At 36.2% G+C, this 24,215-nt stretch overlaps 1 protein-coding gene across 1 annotated transcript; it reads left to right on the top strand.

The window, feature by feature from the left end:
• Window positions 1-5,353: 5,353 nt before the first annotated feature.
• LOC133526624 (uncharacterized) lies at window positions 5,354-11,974 on the top strand. Its single transcript, XM_061863315.1, has 3 exons — window positions 5,354-5,398; window positions 5,538-7,830; window positions 11,946-11,974. Exons 1-3 carry the CDS (start codon window positions 5,354-5,356, stop codon window positions 11,972-11,974), a joined length of 2,367 nt encoding a protein of 788 aa, XP_061719299.1.
• The last annotated feature ends 12,241 nt before the right edge of the window (window positions 11,975-24,215 follow it).

Here is a 24,215-nt window from a genome sequence, read left to right as displayed (position 1 = left end):
TAAATTATTGACTAATATCATGAAATATTAACACACAATTGAAGAAAAACTTATAATGAACTGTATAAATTGGCTTTTTACACTTTTTATGCTGTTAATTTGATATAATATCGTTACGAAAATTTCGCTACGATTATCATAATTACCTGTGAAATGAGTATTTCCCTGGGTTTTTTGGCCCTGAAACACAACAATCCGGCACACAACATGACACCATCTTCACTAAATTACTTACTTAATATTTATTTTTGATTTTGATTCTCGTATATTTTTAACGTTAAAAAATACGGCAATATGATTTTGGCCGCCTCGGCCGCCTTCGAATTCAAAAAATGGTTACGTTTTCTCATATGTAGTCTGCCTCTTTCACACTCGTGGCTTGTTCATATACGTGATGGCTTCCCTTTCGCACACTTCATCTGTCTGTCAAGCGAAGCGTATGACAAGTCTCTGAGTAGTACAATACGTCTAATCGCACGCACACAACGCCGTGTCGAAGACTGCCGAACTGAAACGACGTTAGACGAAGTGGGGAGCGTGAGGTTTTTTCGTTACGGAATTTCTGGATTCGGTCCCCGCGCTCAAGGCCCGCGATAGAAGCTATGCAATAGCTTAAAAATTCAATTATAGACAATCTAACTAACAGTATCAATATCTGCCTAGAAAGCGGAACCTTCCCCAGCTCCTTAAAAATTGCAAAAATAACCCCAGTGTTTAAATCCGGACCCAAGACTGACCCAAGCAATTACCGACCGATTTCAGTACTTCCCGTGCTTTCAAAAATATTTGAAAAAGTGCTGTATAATCGACTATGCGCGTATCTCGACTCCATTAAATTTCTGTTTGAAAAACAGTATGGGTAACGTTCAAGATCGAACACTCTATCGGCAAATATAGATTTAATTACAAAACTCAAAACTAATATTGATTCCAAAAATATAGCCCTAGGTGTTTTTATTGATTTGAAAAAAGCATTCGACACGATAAGCCATGAACTACTTTTAAAGAAACTCCATCATATTGGCATCAAAGATACAGCGCATCAAATGTTTCGGTCATATCTCGTGGATAGACAACAAGTTGTCAAAATTTCCGACACAGTGAGTACCCCGAAAAGAGTCACATGTAGAATTCCCCAAGGATCGATTTTAGGGCCATTACTCTTTATAATTTACATAAATAATATACATGAAATCGGCTTAAAGGGAGACATTTCACTATACCTATGCTGATGATACCTGCTTGTTTTATTATGATAATAGCATAGATAAAATAATTGAACAAGCCCAAGAGGATCTAACTAGCTTAAACACGTGGTTTCAATATAACTTATTAACAATTAACGTAGCCAAAACAAACTATATGATTTTTCACGCAAAAAACAAGCTAATTGGATCCCACCAACCACTAGTAATCAACAATCAGCCTATAACAAAAGTAGACACTGAGAAATATCTTGGCCTTTATCTTGACAGTCAGCTAAGCTGGAAACCACATCTTGAAAAATTGCGGTCCAAACTTTCATCTCTTATGGGTTCACTTCACGGCACCGTTTGTTGTTTTCCAAAAGCAGTTAGATATATTATATATAATTCCATGGTAAAACCACATTTAGAGTACTTATTAGAAATATGGGGCTCAGCAAGTAAAACTTTACTAAAAACTATACAACTATATTATTTCACTACAACTTTTTAACTCCTACTACAAAAATCTACAAAGAAACAAAATTAATGTCACTTACTCAATTATATCACTACAAAACATGCATACTGGTCAGAAAAATATTAAATAAACATATTCATACACAAATATCATTCACAAAAAAATCCCAAATACAAAAACGACTAACTAGGCGCGCAAATAATATTTGTCTCCGATCACCTAGAACTAATTACGGCAAAAGGAATATTTTGTACGAAGGAGCTAAAATATATAACAGATTGCCAAGTGATGTTAAGGACATAAAATCACAGTCATTATTTAAAAAAGTTCTCAAACATCACATCCGTCCTTAATCGCTTTTCAAGTATAGATATCTAATTGCTATAAGTAGTACCTTATTACTATTGCTATCGTATGCACACGTAATAAGTCCCGCGCCATGACAATATTAACCGGCCGATAAGCGTCATCCGCATCGATCTACCTCCAACCTAAAATATGCCTTACCCTCATTCTCATTGCCTAACTTTGTTATGATAAAATAATTTGCTAATATTTTCCTGCTACTCATATGCTTTTAGTGTTAAGAAATTGTAAATAGTTCTCTGCATGTTACTGTGTAATGTAAGCTACTGTAAAATGTAATTTGTATTTCTCATATCAAGTGAATTGTATTCTGTTTGAGAAATAAATGTCTTAAACCATAAGCTAAATGTTAAAAAGATATTATCAATGAGACTTTGAAATAATTTGGACCAGGAATATGACTGGAAAGGAAAATGGTAGGAAAATGACGCCTTTATAAAATAGTCTACAACTTTAATCCAATGTAATTTTTATAAATAAATGCATTAAGGATTTGCTTTAATTCCTAGTTTATACTTGTTTGAGCCATGTATTTTTTTGCTATGTTTGTAATTTTCATGTATAATAAAACCAGTATAATGACGCCAGGATGGTGATGACAATGAAGGTTTTTTATGACTACGGTTGAACCATAAACATAGTATGCGTGTTATCTTTCGAAGAAAAGGATAATATGAACTATCGAACACAAAAAAAAATTTCTGAACGAATTATAGGTGCTTAAAAATTAATTCAGAAAATGACGTTTAACGAGGACAAAAATATATAGCGCGAATAGCACATCTTATAAGCAGCTTAAAACGTTATAGATCTACTTCCATTTTCTTTTTGACTAAACACAACTAATGTACTTATTCATAATGTCACGAAAGTGGCATTATTATCTTTGGTTAATAATAAAAATAAAATAAATATTAACACGTATTTGAGTGAAGATATATTCAGACTATACGTGTGACAAAAAAAATACATAATGGCCAACCAGCATTTAAATAAAATATTATTTGCAATAAATAATGCATTAATCATCTTTCCAATGATGTGTAAAACTTTAATGTAAGTCATACAAATAAGAAGTTAAGCTACTTGTTTTGGAGAAATCAGCGAGTGTGAACGTCTCACGAACTTAGTGCACGCAGTAACTTTGGATATATTTTTTTTTCAAGTATATGATGGTAATAATTTTACTACGCCTAGCTGTAATTAAATCTGCTATATAAATAAAAAAAATAGTGTAAAGTACACTCAAGCCCATTATTTTCCCATTCACATTCCTTTGTGCTCCTGAGTCTACATATTACTTACCCACAGCACAGCAGATAAAATCTTTAACGGCCGAGCTTCTCGGCTTAATCGGCGCAGCAAACGTCTAAATAAAAAATTGACGTCTGACTTATTTCCAAAACGACCTTACTTCTAATTAGGTACACGCAAGTATCCCATCCTAATTGTTCTAGGAATTCTAGTGGTTGTCCTTGCGCGTATTTTTCGATGGTAAGTTTGACGCGCGGAATGTGCGGGCGGCGCCGGTCGTGGCCGGCGTGACTTCCAACCCGGGCGCAGATGCCGACCGGTGTGATAATCTTTGAAATCCTTCTTAATTACTGCTTAGTGCCAATACTGTGGGTTTGTCTGTTAATAATTAATTATTCGTCCTGAACTAGCAATTTCTTTTCTGTAAGAGCAACATTATCTAATCGTTACGCTGAATTTGATAAGACGTACCGTAAAATGGCCCTACTTTGCTCCGCTAAGGGGTATGTTTGCTCCAAGTCTGTAAAATGATTTAACGTTTTATTCGTTATATAATATAATATTTTATTCAAATAATCACGGTAGGCACGAGACTAGCATGCCTGTGGGGCATGACTTGCCATGAATCAAAGTGTTCGAGTCAAACATACAAGTAATTAGTGTTTATTACTATCAAATTTCTCACTATAATAATTCCAGTTGTCATCTCAATGCCGATGTTCGCAGACACGATAAGCCCGATTGTTTTTTGTGTCTATTAGCTTATTGATCCTTTGTCAGTGGCATTGTCAATCGCAACTTATTAATGTCAATAACAAACATTAGTGGGTTAATAGTGTAGGAGTGAGTACTTTATTTAGAGTGTTCCTGGTTTTTATCGATTTATCTGATTGAGCGAAAGAACTTAGTAAGTATATTGTGACGCAATCGTATACATAATCGGAAACTGTTGTTAACATTTGACAGCTGGCAATTGATATCGGAAGAAAGTTTCAAATTTGACAGATTGACTATAATCTATACAACAGCTGCCATTTCAAGCAGTTACCGATTATGAGATAATTACAGAAGCATTGTCTAATGTAATGATAGTAGTTTAGACTGTTTTACTTTAAAAATTGACTCATGACTTCATGATCAGTGCCGAAACATGTCTGTTTCAAAAAATATCTGATCTGTAATGTGAAATGAAAAAAAAACATCGACCGTAAATTACTGTGTCCATCAGCGTAGCTAAAATTACTAGGACCTTCGTATGAAGATACTTATTATAGTTTAGTTTTAAACCAGATGTAATTTTTCAAGCAGATGCTACAGATTTAGACATCTGCGTCATTAATAAAGCTGGGCGGACTGAATTCGTGACCAGATAAACGTATGCAAATAAATTATGATCGATTAAGTTCGCCCGAATAATTATGAATTATATTTGCCTACTTGGTACATTCAGGTTACTTGCGTAGTGAGAATGGCATTCAAACATCTGTGTTAAAATTGAAAGAAGCCATACCATAATGGTCATATGGTAAGGTACGTTGGGGTAAGATGGAATGGTTTGTGAGATGAGCAGTATTGTATTGGCACTACCGTAAACCAAAACACAAAGGTTTATATAAAAAAAAAATATTATGGGGTTAAATAACGAATAATAGGCTGTCCTGTTTCATCGATAACACTCCTGTATTTGTTTTCACCAAAAAAAAATACTATGCAAAGTTTGAACAGTGGCGCGTAAAACTTTATATCGTTACGTAAGCCGTGTATGAATGTTTTACGTTATTGAGAATCGGCAATACAAGTACTAGATAGGTTTTCGAACGTTAAATACTAAAGATGGACTTTCGTGTGAACCATGATTAGTCAATTTAAACCACCCAAACTACGATTGGTCTATTATAAATGAGGCGCTGTGATTGGCGCTAGCGTTGTCACTTGAAAATGCAAGACAATTGAAAGCTCTCTCAGCTACTCCGCTACTCTCAGTAGACGTTGTAATGCACTATAGAACATGTTTTAAATGCAATATTTTTGTATGATGAAAATGTAATTTTTTTTTTGCTTGATCAAGATGGCGGGCGCTTTTACCAAATTTGATCTCAAAATGATACTGAAGGTTTACTAAGGATCTTCAGATTTCAATTTTCATCTTGATCAAAGCAAAAGTGCAGAAATATAAGATAGCGGGCATCTTTTTCAATTTTGACCTCAAATTTATAATAAAAAACAACTGTGCTCACCCCCTTAATCTCCAGACTCCAATTTATCATCAAAATAACCATCCTTCTCACCGGTCTTGCAACATTCTGAAAAAGACTGTAGAGGGAAAAGTGAGCGATGGTGACCTGAAAGGAGCCGCACGGTTGCTTTTTTCAACCGACGTTCTGTCTGTGGACTCGACTGAAACCCTTTTGGCTCTACGTGACAAACACCCGTCCGCCCCAGCAACACCATACTTCCTAGATCCGCCTACAGAACCCAACGTGTGCCTTCAAGTTCAGGATAAAGACACTATAAATGCAATTCTTTCATTCAAAACAGGTTCTGCAGCGGGTCTCGACGGATTATCTCCGCAACACCTAAAAGATTTGACCTCACACTGCGTCGGCGATACAGGCAAACGCCTCATTATCGCACTTACCAAACTTATTAACCTCATGCTTTCTGGAAAAGTCAACCCCCTCTTTATTCCCATTATTTATGGCGCAAATCTTATAGCCCTCACAAAAAAAGATGGGGGGATCAGGCCCATTGCTGTTGGTTCAACATTTCGGCGTTTAACTTCCAAAATTTCCGTCCGACACATACTTTCAAAATTGCAAAAACAATTCGAACCGGTACAACTAGGTTTCGGTACTAAAGGTGGGTGCGAAGCCGCTGTCCATGCCCTCCGCACCTGCCTGATCAATGACCAGTGTGAGGTACTCCTGAAAATTGATGTCAAAAATGCCTTCAACTCGCTTAATAGGGACGCCCTGCTTACAGAAGTCAACAACCACGCTCCAGAACTTTATAACTATTTATTAAATTGCTATGCTAATCCATCAAAATTACTATACAAAAACCACGAACTTTCCTCCGAAGTTGGCTGTCAGCAGGGCGACCCTCTCGGACCAGCCATCTTCAGTTTAGCTATCAATCCAATTGTTCAAAACCTAAATTCAAAATTTAACGTTTGGTATTTAGATGATGGTACCCTAGTAGGCGATGTTAACACTGTACTAGCAGACTTTTCGGAAATAAAAAGCAAATTTATGCTAATTGGCCTAGAATTAAATTTCGAGAAGTGCGAATTATTTTTAAACCGTTGTAATCCCGACATCGTATCTAAATTTCAAGCCATCACCCCTAATATAAAAGTAGTAAACAAGGACTCACTAAACCTCCTAGGGTCACGAATTTTCGAAGAAGCCATTCCCAGCATCATTACAAACGCGATGACTAAATTCAAAAACTGCGCCGATCGCTTGCTCGACATCAATTCTCATTCCGCTCTGACTATTTTAAAATTCTGCCTTTTTGTACCAAAATTTACTTATTTGCTCCGCTGCTGTCCATTTTGGAAACACCAAAACTCCTTAACACCGATTGACAACCTTATTAGATCTTCCCTAGAATCCATTCTAAATATACAACTTAGCGAGCATTCTTGGAACCAGGCGTCCCTGCCCATCAGATTCGGCGGGCTGGGTACGCGCAAAATTTCTAGTGTTGCTTTACCAGCGTTTCTATCTTCCGTCCATGGCACGTCCTCCCTCGTAGGAAAAATATTAAAGGCCTGCACTTTAAACTACGAGACGGCGTGCTTGACGGAGGCCAGAAACGCCTGGCTGACGGCTTGTCCGGGTCAAAATTTACCTTCAAAATTAAACATTCAACGTTGCTGGGACGACACTTTGTGCAAAATTAACTTTGATAAACTACTTTCCAGCTCAGTTGGTCCTACACGCGCGCGGCTCCTCGCAGCTGCAGAACTAGAATCCGGCCAGTGGCTGCATGCCTACCCCTCCCCCCCCACCGGTACATATCTAGAGCCGGATACCCTCCGTTTAGCCGCAAGCCTTAGATTAGGAGTAAAGGTCTGCGCCCCCCACAGATGCCCCTGCGGCGCAACCGTCGACGTGCTTGGACACCACGGCCTTTGTTGTCAATTAAGTGCCGGTCGCCTCTCCAGGCACGCTGCCCTAAACGATATCATCCGCCGATCTCTTGCTACCGTCAACGCGCCGGCAATCCTTGAACCAAACGGCGTTTCGAGGGACGATGGCAAGAGACCGGACGGTATGACCCTGGTCCCATGGAAGATGGGTCGAGTGCTAGTCTGGGACGCCACATGCGTCGATACACTGGCACCGTCCCATCTACCAAGAACTTCGGCCAAGGCTGGGGCAGCTGCCGAGGCAGCTGAAACCAAAAAGGTTTCCAAATATCGAAGTCTCGGCCCCCAATACCACTTTGTGGCGTTTGGAGTCGAGAGACTTGGGCCGTGGGGTCCAAGCGCCAAGATACTATTTAAGGATATGAGTAAAAGGCTCATAGACTCTACCGGTGACCAGAGAGCTGGCAGCTTTCTCTCGCAGCGCATAAGTATTGCCATTCAGCGAGGGAATGCTGCCAGCATCTTTGGCACAATGCCGCGGGGGCCTTATTTAGATATATTTTAATTTAGATTAGTTTTTACCATTTTGTTTTATTATATGCTGTATGTTTCCCATTAAATGTTAGCTTTTCCAGTAAAAAAAAAAAAAAAACAAAGGTCCTCTCGGATCGTCAGATATCGATTTTAATCATAATAAAAGCAAACACGGAGAAATTCAAGATGTCGGGCGTTTGTTTCATTTTTGACCTCAGATTCGTTATAAAGGTCCTGTCGGATCCCTAAGATATCGATTTTCATCTTGATGAGAGCAAACTTGCAGAAATTTGTATTGAACACGTCGTGGTAGGAAGTTTGTATGGGAAAACAACATTATTGTCTTTAATATTCTTATTGCATTCTTTCAATATTTTTTCACCGTTCAAACCGTCCCTGGACCTAGAAATATTCCAATACCAAAATTAGCCCAATCGGTCCAGCCGTCTGCGAACTTAACGAAAAGTTACAAATAGCAGCCAGATACCAGGACGTAGTAAAAATGTACACATAAAAAAGTGCAACCTACAACGACGAATTACTATCACAAATTAAAATTTTCAAGAAAACAATCTGAACAAATTTAAAATGAAAGTTTCTAAATATCAATGGTTGTTTAAAATGAATAACATCATCCCCATATAAAACCTGTTTTGATCAAGAGAAATCAAAATAATATGATTCTAGCTAAACTATACGTGAAAGGTATTCCCATATTTTTTCCAGTGTTTGTTGGAACGACTAGCACATCATTTATCCGCACAATAAGGCATATTTCTTGTGTTAATTATATAATTTGAATACTTCTTACTACGACTGTAACAACGGGCCGCAGCACAATGTTGACGCCCCGCCCGCTTCGGCACAATGTGTGTGGGGTCATTTTGCAGAGCTAGTTCATCTATGTTTATTATCAATTATCAATCGCTGATTTGTATGGGTAGTTGTTCCGAATACTTTTAAAACAGTATTAGTCTGCAATATTTTTTTAAATTGACAATCCAAAGTTTCAGTTGTATCAATGTAATACGGAATAACAGTTTTTTCCTTTTATCTCAGTTTTTTTTTTTTTATAGGGGAGACAAACGAGCAGACGGATCACCTGATGGTAAGCGATTACCGCCGCCCATGGACACCTGCAACACCAGAGGGGTTGTAAGTGCATTGCCGACCTTTAAGATGGTAGTACGCTCTTTTCTTGAAGGTTTGAAGGTCGTATCGGTCCGGAAATACCGCAGGCGACAGTTTGACATCACGGTGACAAATCAGGTTTTGAATATCAGTACCCCTAGTGTAAATTTAATCGACATCATAACGTGACGAACGCGTTTGCGTTAAGTCCCATTTTGTATAGGATTTTGAGTTTCCAAAACGTCCCGCTTGGCGCGCTCTTTCTAAATCCAATACAAAATGAGACTAAACGCAAACGCGTACGTCACGTTTCAAAATCGAATTAATTTACACGAGGGGTACAGATTTAGAAATTACGAGTCTTAAGAATATGTTTTAAAACCATTATTTCATGCGCTAAAAATATTCAATTTATCGACGAGATTTTACTACCGGAAATATCTGCTAATTTTCTGCAAATATAAGCTTGGAATTAAGCGCACTCGATACAGGGAATTGAATTTACACTTTTTGTAATTATTTAAGGTAAGATCGCTTTTTACATTGACATCACACATTATGAAAATTCCTTAAGTTAAATATTTCACAGTGAGTCAAGTACAAAATCGTTGTCACAATATTTGTACAAAAAATGTCTCAATCGCGATAATTGATGTCATACGTAATGTGAATACCCCACACCAGGATGTCAGATGAGAGAATTATAATGTAGATATTTAATTAATATTTTTTGCGTTATTTAATCAGATCCGCTGCCTTTCTAGAAACCCATATCCTTGTATCGACGGCAGAATCATGGCTGCCGTGTCCTGTTTCTTCAGAATGTGATAATTGGACCAGCCATGCATTTTGACCAATTTGCGGAAGGCAAATGACCCTTTCATTTGACCGCCTGAGTAGAAATATGCATAATTATATGCGAAATATTTTTAAATATCACCTACTTTTAAACCCTGGTTAATGGAACCATACGTAAAATTGTATAAATGTTTAACATAAGACATGTCATGATATATAATATCGATTGAAATTTATTACACATTTTATGATACATCATTGTATTATATTCTTTAACCTTGAACGTTGCCCGTTCAACATAATTCAATTATTCTCAATTTACAATACAATTGGAACTTATTATTTCCAATTCTAAAAAGTTTCAGGTTGATGAAGTTATTTATTTTATTTATTTAAACTTTATTGCACACATAAAGAAAAATGTACAAATGGCGGACTTAATGCCAAAAGGCATTCTCTACCAGGGTCAAACAGAGACATTTGCGTATTTTGCTGCAGGAAAAAATAATAAGGAAAAAATTAAGATGACTTGTCACTTTAATGAGTACCTACCCTGTTATATTAGTTCAATTTCTTAGTTATATATTTGATGAGGTATTCCGATAATATTCAGTATACTACTTCCCGGTATTAGATATCAAATAATTTTAAAATTCGTGACAGGTAATGATTTTGTAATAGTGAGGTTTGAAATATCCACAAATGACACAATTTTATTCATTAACAAGAGAACCTACTCGCAACAGCCGAAGCGGTATATCTTATCAGAGAAATATACAAGATATACAAGGCTGATTTATGAACAGGATAAAGCAAGAGCGACATCTCCCGGACGTAGGCGTCGAGTCTACGAGTTTCACTTTATTAAAACGACTTAAGTGCCGTTAGAATACTTATACATTTGATATCTTTTGTAGAGGTATGAAAATATGCAACTTTCAGGCTAATACAGCGTAAACGCGATGCGGACAGGTGAGTTGACTGATTTTACTGCAATCAGCAATATAAATATGTACTTCACTATAAATAAAATTATGTTTTTATAACTTATTCCTTTTAACTCTTTATTTATTAAATATAAAAGTCAAAACAATACAGTGTTGAAAAGTCCCACGTTTTATTGTATTTTAATTAATGACTTTTCAAGTTAGTATAAGAAAAAATCATAATATAAGTGTAAATAAATATGAATACTTATGTTTTAATACATTTTGTGTACAAAATTGCCTTATATACCAATTGCACATTCTCACTCATTTAAAAGGTACTTTACCCTCAAGCACAAGGAAATAAAATCCAATATGTATTTTTTTCACTGTTATGTAAGTTATAAATCATTACCTAAAATTCCGGTATAATAATATTAATGACGTGACGACAAACTGCGCCTATATAAAATGACATGAACGTATCGAAATTTAATGAACGCAAAAAACTTTTGGTTGTCGTATACGTAATGTTGCAATTAATTACAGATAAAAGCCACGCACATGTTGTCATGCGACAACATATTCAATTTTCGTGACAATGTTATTTATTATTGTTTAGAGCTGCAGCGGTCTATTCAGATAGTAATTTATTGTTATGATATCAAACAGTTGTGGATGTGATGTGTCAGCTGTCGACAGTGTAATTTCTGCTTGTAGAAACATAACATTATTGGTTGGTCCGCTTGATAACAAGCAGTTTCTATCTGAATAGACGTCACGGTCAACTCTGTAATATCCCAGCATAGTATTTAGTTGTAAAGTTTTTAACTAGCCAACTCAACATGCTCGCTCGCTTTTGCACATAGCCAAATAAGTAAAATCTATATGTAAGTAGGTACTGTGATTATGATTAATATATGTTATGATTATGACTATGATTATGTTATTAGATCAAATTAAGAAATTGGAGTTCAATCGAAATGACAAATAATGTAAACAAATATGGTAGGTAGCTTTTCTTAGCATTTGACATACAACATAATATATATATATTTTAACTAGAAATTGATATAAATATAAAAAAAAAAACATGATTTTCCTTAAAAGAAAGTACCAAATTACGAATTCTTAAAGTGTATAAATAAATGTTTTCTATATTTGGTTTGTTCCAGATGAATTATGGATGGCTTTATCCACGTGATAAAATTATTTATTTTTAGCAGCACACGATTAAAATAGATGGACCCTGGCTATATCACTCTGTCACTTAGATAAATACGACCATCATATCCGTAATTTAAAAATATATCGTGGGGGTAACAAATGTGAACTTGGAGTCATTTCATTTCGTTATATCGCGTTTTTTTATTAACGATTGTCACTAGATTAGTTCGCCTGTATAGGTGTTTATTTTTAATCTTCTGTATTTTGTGATAATTCTAAATAAAAACATTTATTCTGACCAGGCAGAGCCCAACTGATTAATTATCAAGCAATCATACTTAGTCAGGTCATAAGTTCTGTCACAAATATTTTTACTGATAAAAAAGATATAGGTATAGATCCCTTATTATTCATATAAGTAAATGTTTTGAAAGCTTGAAGTAATAATGAATTACTTACAATACAATTTTACGTAATTTTCTGTTTCAGTTTTGCATAATTCTATGTAATATTCGGAAAAAATGTGATAAAGAACATGCCAAAATAGCGTTCTAATAAAGTACGTTCATACAAATAAACAATTGTATCTATTTTATTAATGTGAAACTGATTTGTACTCCCTTTTGTAACGTATAAGTTTTCACAATCCAGCCGCGTATTTGCATCTAACAACAATCTCAAAGTAAATAAATAGTAAATAAAGACGCGATCAAAATTTCAAACTAAATATATTTCGTTTTGATCAGTATACAATTTTAAAATCATGGCAAATATTTATTATTAAAAGCTTTGTATTACATTTTATCAGCCAAAACCTTTGTGACACGACTTATGACCTGTGGGGCTAAGATGGTTGGCTCTTTATCATTTGTCACCATGCCTGTCACGTTCTAACAAGTATGTAGGCGCGTAAGTGACAGGCTTAGTGACACGTGATAAAAATGGAACCATGCTGCCACCGCTGACTGATTACAGTCAGTTATTAACACAGACTTGTCACTCAGCCGAACTACGGATATGAGCCGTATTTGTCTACGTGACAGCGTGATAAAGCCAGTGTCGCGTGGTGTTAAAAAGACGTGGTGACGCGTATTCTATCACGTGGATAAAGCCATCCAGAATTCGGCTGTTGATTGGCTCCTGAAGCGATATTATTCGTAAACATTGAGATGGCAGCGAGCTAAGTTAATTAGGTATTAAATTTCATGCTGGCATGATTCTGGAATTACGAGTAAGACACGTACCTAAAGCTAGTGAAAAATGAGACCAAGTCATATAGCCTGGGGGACACGAAAAGGTCGGATGTTTGGACGTAAGTAAGGTAGTAAAAAATATATTTATCACATTGTGTCTGTCCAAGCCTTAAAATTATGCTACATTCTGACAGGTTAACGTTTTGGGCGTACTGAATACCTGCTCCATTTCTCAAGACAAGTAGTTACACAACCGGCCAATGGTCGGCGACTAAAAGCGATGCAATGAAACCCTGCGCAGAATAACTGATTTGAACTTATTGGAACGACAATCGATTCTCTAGCCATTATAAAGTTTACAAGCGTTAATTGCAGTAGCCTGAATTCGTGATCGGAATAGGAATGTGACATTAAGACTGCTTGAGCATTGGGTGAGTTTTCACGGCGTGATAAAATTATAATAATGTTGATAAGAGTTACTACAGAGCATTTCAATTAAACCGTTTAGATATAACGCAAAATGTCGTTATAGAGCGAATTCTGAGTAAGACTTTGTTTGAGTGTCGAGCAACTGTCTACTAGTTGGAATTCCTTGAACATTTTATAAGACAAATTGGGGATTTTATGAGACAAGTTTTTTCTTCAATTTTACATTACTCTTTCAACTAATATGTTGGTTGGTCGATTTTAGAAATAAACTACAAACCATGACGTGCCTTTTTCATGATATGATAATCAAAGAAGCTTTTAGTAGGAATATTATTAGGCCAACGGCATTTGTCATTGGATATTCGCTTTGATAAGGCTCAGTATCGGCGGGCGCTCGACAGAAGGCTTGATAAAGTATCCGAGCAGATGTAAATGGAACAACCAGCGCGCCCGAGGCTAGGGCGGGGTCCGTACAACACTTTCATATTATTACGACCGCATTGCACGCACACAGCAGCGCCGCACGCGCACACGCGCGCACGATTAGATCGCTCCATAGACTACCTCACAGATATTCATTTTGACGTTTATCAACCCAATATAAGTCAAAAGCTGTAGCTCATCACGTGACATAGTTGAATTATACACCATTTTGTGCTGCAACAACTAAGTGCCTACTGTTTCTGAAAGTTACAAACGTAACCCTATTACTAAGCCTCGTTCTGTTTCGTTAAAAAATTCAGCAAATAATAAACCGACCAAGAACATGTCGAGCCATGCTCAGTGTAGGGTTCCCGTATCCCAGCTTCCGTCCGTCACAATGGGCTACCTTGAATGGGGGCTGGGAGTACCTTTCCAGCGCTTTGTACCTACGTCTTTTTAGAACAAGGGATTTTTTTAAGATATCTCAAAAATTGTATAACTGATCATAGCTTCCATTGAATATCCTTACTAAGCTGTACTTTTACTTTTTTTTTCCACATTTTTGGACCCATGGTTCAAAGTTAGACGGCGGTGGGCATTATTTCCAAAAATATTCATTTACACAACCTATTTGTTTCTAAAAACCTATCCAACGATAGGGTTGAAGCGAAAAGAAAAATCATCCCCACTTTTACATGTAGGGGTGGGAGCTAGGTACCCTAAGAAAAATATTTTCTACTTTTTATTTTACCACATGGCATGATTATGTGTACGTCCATGCCCATTGTAGGCCTTTCTATCACTAACGACCACGGAAGAAAGCCTCGGACAGACAGACGGACAACTAGATGGACATAGCGAAACTATAAGGGTTCCCATTTGACTACGGAACCCTAATAAAAACCGTTTAAGCGTGAATCGGGTTTAAGAAAAAGTCTTATTAAAAAGGTGTTTGTGGTATGGAACCGTTAAAGGCGAGTCCAGCTCGCTCTTGGCGAGTTTTTTTGTTCATAACATGCTCTGTCTAGTAGACAAGTGGTCTGCGGCGCGCGCGGACATGCGCCGCGCACGCGATCCAACCACTTTCAATGATTCGTTAGCGAAATCATTAGGAGATGTAATGTCGGCGCATTGTAATGCGTGTTTATGGTTATTTAAATGATTTATTTTTATTGATTGTTTTTGCCTTGTTGCGAGACAGAAAATAATGATGGCTGTATGAATAGGGGTACTATTATACTCTGGTATTGCGAAGGTGATCGCTACTATGCAATTTGAGCGTTTGGTAATGGAATGCATGGCGAGAAAATGAGTTGTCAAGTTTGCTAAGCTGGGGCATTCATCACGCGGGATCCGGCGTGTGTGGACAGCGCCTGCGCGGCGCATGACTGATGGATCGCAACTCCGTATTTAGATCAACTCGCATACAACCAAGGTGACCATTTATTAGCAGTTTCGTTTTGGTCATTTTAACATCACATTGTTTTGAAGGAACAAATATGAATTAAACCTAATTATGAGCAATAAAATCTGATATAACGTGGAAAAATTGCACCAAATCCAATTGCATAAAAGGTCACCGACCTTGAACAACAAATCACGTTCCAGCAATTGATATATTCTGGCACAATTGTCGCAAATTCGGGGTAATAAAATTTTACAGTTGGTAAAAACGCACTCTCGATATCGTCGGCTCACCTTAATTAGCTCGTAACTTCCACTTCAAATTTAAAAACAATGCCAGGGTAAAGAAATAAACAATACCTAAGTGATACCTATATCCATTTTGTAATAGTTTGCGTCAAAAATACATTTTCCAGACAAACTTTAATTGCATTGCTTTAAACAATTATTTTGCATTGCCACGTAAATCATTGAAAATCATGTGTTGTCGTGCAAATGCATAAACTTGGTACTTTTGCACTGATTTTTACAGATATAATTCCCTTCCCTAGCTCCTCCATTAACTCATTCTAAAGGTACCATAAAATAGTACAGTCATCTTATTTCAATTAGTAATTGTTTATTTGAGATGAACTTCAGGAAGTCTGACAAAATTGACTTAGTATAATGAAAAAAAGTTTGGAATATCCTTTGAACTTTACTAACTTACACGTGAAGCTAAAAACAGCTTTTTATAAAAGTACCTTAATGTAATCAGTCAATCATGAATTGCAAGCACACGTCCGTGTTGAGTGCAACGTTTGGAATTTTACATTTCTGTTTGATTGGATACCTTCAGACACTTCACAAAAAGATACATTTAATATCCTAACAGGCTGCTCTCGATCTAGTTCTCCTTTTGGGTAAGGTATTTAATTCAGAATTTACTCATTGCTCTGATTAAAACGTCATTTCGTCCGCGTTTTAACCAACCAACCATTATAAGTAAGAAGTTTTAGTAATGATTGATAAAAAATAATAATGAAAAACTTAAGGTAGGTACATCGTTCTTAGCCAGTTATTAACTTGCGTTATAAATATCAGTTTACTAGGGAGTAAGGTGTAGGGACACCTTAGCTCATTCATGATGCATGAACACTATGTATTTACATAATAGATATAGACAAAGGTATTACAGTAACTGTACAAATACTAAACTTAATCAATAACTAGCTTAAACCTAAAATAGGCCCTTAAGGCATTGTACCATTTTATTTATTTTATTTATTTTTTCAAATATTTACACGGCATTACAGCATATGCCAATACACCGAATAATTAGACTATACAAATACAAAACATATATAAAATAAAAAACAGATATTCATTAAAAATCACATGCAAGTGCTGGAAAGCCTATCATCCATCATCTCACAGAACCTCAGACACGCCTGGCACACATTCGCCCATCTCCCCGCAAACAAGTCACACTCTGGTGCTGATGTCAAGAGTGCATTGAGCAGCGATAACGCGCGGAGGAGTGGCGAGTTCCTGCGCGATACTGTGCGCGATAGATGATTAGATAAACATTACGCTACGACGTTACGATAACGTTTACGTTTTTGCATATTCCCCTCCCTTAAAACTGATTTGTATTTTAAATTTCCTGAAATTATTGGAGGATTCCATAATGGTTATAGTGATGAATATGGTATCTGCTGGATGCGCGAGGTGGTGTAATGGAACTTTCAGTATCAGTAGCAGTGAAAGATTGATTGAAAAGAGAGCGAGATTGTTAGTCCTTGTCATAGACTCACTTTTCCTTTCTGGCTACTTCTAAAAAGTCCTAAGTGACGTAGACGTATTTTGTTGGTCACCGGTTCCTGGTGGGTAATTCATTCATTCATTTAATTCCGACCAAATTACGTAGGTTGTCAGGAATCTCAAATCGAGATTTTTTTTTTTGTCACATTGCCTATGATCTTAGATTAGAAAATATTCTACTATGTATATCTATGCGATTAGTTGAAGTATTTTATATAGGTACATTTACGGTTTGAACTTGGGTACCATGATAAAGAGTCAAAATGTAGCTCACAAAAAAGTTCAAACTCCGCTCAGTTTAGATAATAGCTGGGGAGCCGGCGATGCTAAATGTGTCGTTACTCGAGCGTCGTAGAGACCTAATTGGAATCGAAAGATTAGATGATAGGAAGAAAAAAAGGTTATATAGAGTTATATAAAGTAAGAAAGGGTCTACAGTTTTTTTTTTTTAATTTTGGGTGGTTGGTGGAGGCTTACCTAGATCGATAAGTAGATTGTGGATTTCGCCATTTCGTTCCAAGTTAATTTTTCTATAACCTAATCCGACAATTATTTGTACTCATTTCCTTAATCTGACGGTCACAAAATCGATGCCCGATTTTCACAATGTAACGATTTGTTGAACCCTCCACCGACCCCACACCTACCAACGTATCAACATAGACGGCTAAAAGTTGTTACGGTAGATTTCACGGGGAAGCAAGATATCACTCATAGGTATCTTAATCTGATATGCTCGAGTAATTACAAAAATGCCCTCTTAGGCTCCCCAACTATAACATTCACAGCAAACTTTACTTAATTTATGTTCAAGAATCTTAATCCAATCAGGCGATAGGCGTCAATTATAATATAATTGATTACCTACTTCTTAATTAGCTTCAAACATATTGCGATTAGATCAATGCAATTAATTATACTACTTGGTTGCAATCCTGTTATTTGCATTGAGTTTAGATGACATTATAAATAAATCTTCTTTTTATTTTAAGCATATTATGAAATTTTAACGAGCTCAATTATGAAAAGTGCAGCAGTACATTGTCGCGACGGTATTGCAACGCTTTGTCGGCATCTCACGCTGTCTTCTTCACACCGTTCACCCGCTCATTAAGTTTGCATGTCTGTCCGTCTCTGAGATTATTGCAATTATTTAAATTCACACCTTCGAACGAAAAAGCCTCTTTTTAACTTTAATATTTCGTAAGCGCAAGGAAATGACGTCTCATTCGAAAGGTATAATTAGGGCCAACCTTGGGCCGGGGTCCGAGCGAGTGCGCCTGAGCTTCTGACATTGCTATATTGACGCGATAATTGCGATGTTTCGACATGCGCGGATCACAATGACACCTCGTAATAAAGGGGAGCGCGCATCAAACTTTTAAAGATGATTTAAATAAAACTAGTCTGATTTAATTTCTTGTTTTTAATTATTCATATAATAATTCAAGTCTTGGAGACCCTTTACATCTCTAAGGATAATTTAATGATCGTTTTTTAGGGTTCCCAAAAAGATAAACAGGGACCCTATTACTCAGACTCCGCTGTCCGTCCGTCTGACTGTCTATTTTTACGTCTGGCACAAGGCTGTATCTCATAAACCGTGATAGTAAGACCCTTGAAAATTTTACAGATGATGTGAACTATAACAACAAATACTTAAAAGTACGGAACCCTCAGTGGGCAAGTCCGACTTGCACTTGTCCGGTTTTTTTAATTATATTTTCTCTCTGTCACTAAGAGGCTTTTACATCTCTAAACTATTTTAGTGTTTATTGTTTGTATTTTTTGTCATAGTTTTTTTTGTGTGATTCGACACTTAGAGACTGTATACATCTCTAATAAGTTTCTAATATTGCATTGATACCATAGTTGTAATTGTGTTTTGTATTGCAAAATGCCCCTATGGCCTATTTGCTGAATAAATACTTGATGTTGATGTTTGATGTTTGACTAGAATTTTAGTCTTCTCACATTCCCGATTAATTTAAATCACGGCGAGCACCGTCGTTATTTGTATTCAATATTATGGAACTACTTACCTACATACCTACTTAAGTACTAGACCAGCATGGAACAACACGATGCAAGTAGGTTTTGTTTTTGTAAAAAAGTTTATTGCAGCTATACAAGTATACACCAGTTAGTGTGATATAGTATACTCTATCGTTATGCGCCGATATGGCAAGCATAGCACAAGTAAGCTACACTTACCGCGACCTTTCTGACCCGTTACTTGGCAGTGCTTAAATTGTCGTAAATGGAGCAGATACCTTTGCAGTGCTACGTTTATATAACTAAAGAGGTCAGAGCTTATCGCGCGGTAGAACACACTAAGGGAGCTTGCATTACGAAGTTGATCAATATTGATAAGATTTGATCATTAGTTACTAATACTATGATAATACTTGTTATCGTAATATTACCTTTAAACATAGTATGAAGTTTAATTAAATATATGGGTTAATTATCATCATCACATATTTAAGAGTAAGACTCTTGTCGGTGGAGCAATTTCCATGTTTGGCGATCCTCTGCGTTCTCTTTGACAGCCTGATACGACACGACGTTGAGTTTGTCTTTTATTTGATTTATGTACACTCTCCTTGGTCTTCCCTTTTTTCTCTTTGCTTCAACTTTCCCTTCTATGTGTCGTGACAGGTGCCCAAGCATCTTTCGTCTTTTATTATCTATAGTTCTTATTAAACTCCTCCTTTTTCCTACTATACGTAGCACTTCATAATTATAGGTTCTATAAATTAAAATAAATTATGATATCAACTAAATATCAAGACGTAAAGTTTATTTCTCAGTTTCAAACTGCATTTTGCGCTATAACATGTATGTAGTTATACTAACTCAGCCATGCCTTGGTAGAAGGAAATATTTCGTTTACCCACATAGGTCTTAGGGAACAGGGCATACACCAAAAAGTACTAGGGGTTTGATTAGCCAACCAATAGTGACTAACAGCCAAAGGAATGTTTCATCTCTTTGTCTATTAGCATACTAGCCAAATGGTGAGTAATAAGGGCAAGTGGCATATAAAGGCAGGGTCCATATTCGAGTCTATGAACAATAAAATGGAAAGCCCAGCTGCGATAATTTTCACAACTTTACACAATAAGACGCAAACTGCCTTAGTTGTGACACTTGGGTATGGTCGGCATTAGAAGTACCTAAATACGATAATCAAAGCGAGTACAGTGTGTTGGTAAATGTGTGGAAATTAGATTTAAAAAATATATTTTCTTTATATCCTGTAATTTAGCAGTATATACGTTTTATACTCGTAATTAAGACATAGGTATATGTATGTATATCCAAATAAAACATTCAATAACCAATATCATAATTTTGATTCAGTACGAGTCGTTAATCTGATTACGTACCTACAGTAGTATCTAATACGATATAGGCATTTCGCATTTAAATAAAATGGACAAAAACCTGATAGTTTTTTTTTAAATATCTGCTGGCCAAGCACCGGAACTTTCGCGATATCCTAAACCGGCATTTAAACTTTCAACAATATTACCATTGTACCGCGATTTATCAAATCAAGTCTCTCTTTTATGATTTCCTCATATTTTCAAAGATAATTGGAATTTTGGCAGACTGAAATGTTGTCGCCCAGGCTAAATTGAGCAATCATTCCATCATGATATACGGCCCGATTCGAACTTTAAGATACGTCAAACATTTGCTAAGGCTACGATATGGATTAGATATGTCAGTGTCAAACGTCACGTTTCTTCAAACAATAACGTCACTTTTGACACTGACATATACAGGAAATTTTTAATCGGGCCGAGAGTCCGGAGTTCCGCTGTCAATTCGCTTGTTGCCTTGGACATACCCAGTAGCCCATACTAAAGTTATAGCCTTATAGCGCATTTAAGTCCATTAGTAGGTACTGTCTAAAAAGTATCCGTAAAATTAAAATAAGTAATAGTTTAGACAAAAACCAGCAGATTTAGTGCAAGCTCAGCAATGGACATGATTAAGTCCGGTGTACCGCTGTCAATTCCCTGTTGCCTTGGACACACCCATGCTGCAGTTACAGCGTAGTAATGTCTACCAGTGCTGCATAGATCTCCAGGAATACAACAAAATAAAAAATTAAAGATTTGGAAAATGAAATTGGTTAAAAAGGCTAAGATAAATCGAAAAAATTAAGTGCAAAATTCGCATTCGTAAGACTCGCAGCTAAAAATCGATGAAAACCGCGGGGAGCCCCCCGCGGTTTTCATCGATTTTTATCAAGTTTTGAGCCGTTACTCTTACAATTACACTACAGATATTATTAGTCATAGGAAGGCTAACAATTTTAAGACATAAGATACCATACAACACCCTACGAATGTTATACCTCTCTCTGGCTGAATCGGTAATACGATATGGGCTGAATAGCTACGGAAGGTCATACAAAACTAATATTGCTAAAATATACAATCTACAGAAAACACTGTTGAAAACCATTGTGCCCAAAAACATACAAATAAATAATAGTGATGGCTATCCCCACCTTTTTCAATTTTGTAATGTGCTTCCCGTACAAAACTTAGTCAAGTTAACAATGCTTAAAGAAGATTGCAAGGATGTATCCGATCTAAAGGAATACCATCGTAACAATAGGCTAAGAGGTTTACCTAACTCACATCGATTTATATTACCAACAGTAAAAAATGTGTACGGTATGAGAACCAACTATTACTTGCTTCCAAAAACACTAAACAGCCTTCCGAAACATTTACAAGATTTATACCTAACCAATCCTGAATCAACTAAAGATATAAAAAAATACTTGTTATCATCTAATAACCATGAACATATTTTATAAAGGATAACATTAGAATAATATTAATGTAACATGTGTACAATATTATAACATAACTAAATTCTTAGTGCATTAGTCCGAACTCTGGCTGTAAACAAGCCATCTTTGGCTTAGCAGTTAAGAAATAAGAAACTCTGCGATTAATTTAATGTTTAGAACTTTAATAAAAAAAAATATATATATATATAATTATAAGACAAAGAGCTATCGGTTCTTCAATTTTTTATTTCCATTCCTGTCTGCCGGATTTTGAATTGTCTAAAAAACACTTTTTTCATAACTCGATTGCTGTAAAGGATCTCAATATACAAAATTTATATATTTGGATTCGTCATTGATATCTTTAAAAACTAACCAGAGATTTTAATTTTAATCTAATCAAAACAAAATTTATGGCCAGAAAAACAGTTTTTTGGCTTAAAATTGTTTAACTTTGATGCCGAATATCTCGAAGACAATGAACTTTGAAGTAAATATGGGATACTATATTGCTTAAAGCCGTTGGTGTTAATATGATAAGCTATAAAAACCATACCATAAAAACCATATTGATGCACAATGGGAAAAAAGCTTCTAACTTAAATATCAACAGGCTGACTTGGTGCAAGCTCAGGAATTGACATGATGTAACCCAGTGTACCTCTGTCAATTGCTTATCACACCTACAGCGTAGTATCTTATGTCTACCAGTATTTACCTACTGACAGTGTACTAATGAAATAAAAAATCTATTTAGTTCAGATAAAATCAAGGAGATTTATTGCAGGCTCAGAAATAGACGAGATGTAGTCCGGTGCGGGTACCTCTGTTAATTCCTTGGACACACCCATGCTACAGTTACAGCGTAGTAATGTCTACCAGTAGGTACGGCAAAGTGTACTGATGAAATAAAAAATCTAGTTCAGATAAAATCAAGCAGATTTATTGCAAGCTCAGAAATGGACGAGATGTAGTCCGGTGTAGGTACTTCTGTTGATTCCTTGTTGCCTTGGACACACCCTTCTACAATTACAGCGCAATTATATCTTACAGTGCTTCACAGTTTACTTGACATTTTGAATAATATTCATTCTCCGACAAATTGAGCAAGCTCAGCTGTGGAAATGGTGTTATATACTCCAGTATAACGCACTTAATTTTTCTGCTACCGTAGATACTTCATTGAATGTTTTGGATTGTAGATATTCGAAAAGTAACATTTCGTGACAATAGGAGCAGGTGTAGTTTTAGACAGAGTTAATTTAAAATATTTGAATGATCTAAAATAACTACGGATAAACAACTTTACAACTGGCAACAGGAAGCGTAAAGTCGGGAGTTATGGAGAACCAAGGACGGACCTTTGCAAGCAGGAGGACACTAAAACAGCTATTAAAAAAAACAACTTTAAAAGTTTTTAATATAATGGTGGATTTGAAATATATTTTATTTAAAGTTTTCTAATTTTATATTATTTTATTTAAAACCTAGCGTTTATAGGGCCTAACGCCAGGATTCGCTTTTCTTCCCCTCTTTCTTCTCAATATTCCCCACTTTGCCCGGTCGTCGGCATCCTCGGGTGCCAGATTGTTCTCTTCTATGTCCGCTATCACGACGTCTAGCCAACGCTTCTTTTCTCTGTATCTTGCCAATATTGTTTATGACAAGATTTATACAAACAATGTAAAAGAGCGTTTAGCCTTCGGCTTTTCTACATTATTTGGATAAATTCTGTAATAATAATGCTTACTAATATCTAAAATGATGTCTTATACTGGCTGATTTTTACTGACAATAATTAAAATGTTAATTATGTAGAACCGATATGAAACAATGGTCCTACTGTTTATATGTGTGCCAGCCAAAACCACTGTTATCAGACTACACTGCACTGGGGCAGTAACCCTTGCAATATGCAGGCGGACGCACACACGGCTGATAACGGTGTGGGTGCAGTCTAAAATAGATGGTCACCCTCCCTTTCACTGGCGTAACTGGGCCTTAGTTATACATAGTTCAGGTGATTACTTCTATTATGTAATCTATGAATTATTATAAAGAAGTATTTAAAATATTTTCAAGCTGTTTTCAAAACATACTTGTTCATTGAAAATTTGAATATTAGAGTACATTTATTATTGTATTAATATATTCTGTCTATGCCTCCATTTTTTGGATTTATTAATCATAAAAACAAAGCGTAGCCG

This window comes from Cydia pomonella, chromosome 16 (genome assembly GCF_033807575.1).
Source record: "Cydia pomonella isolate Wapato2018A chromosome 16, ilCydPomo1, whole genome shotgun sequence".
NCBI lineage: Eukaryota > Metazoa > Arthropoda > Insecta > Lepidoptera > Tortricidae > Cydia > Cydia pomonella.
The sequence above is the reverse complement of the archived record's forward strand: the minus strand, read 5'-3'. Positions and strand labels throughout refer to the sequence as shown.

Coding starts and splice junctions, on each gene's coding strand:
- LOC133526624 (XM_061863315.1), top strand. CDS start 5,354: ATGGCGGGCGCTTTTACCAAATTTGATCTCAAAATGATACTGAAG. Junction 5,399..5,537: donor ATCTCAAAATGATACTGAAG/GTTTACTAAGGA, acceptor CTTAATCTCCAG/ACTCCAATTTATCATCAAAA. Junction 7,831..11,945: donor AAGGCTCATAGACTCTACCG/GTGACCAGAGAG, acceptor GGTTTGTTCCAG/ATGAATTATGGATGGCTTTA.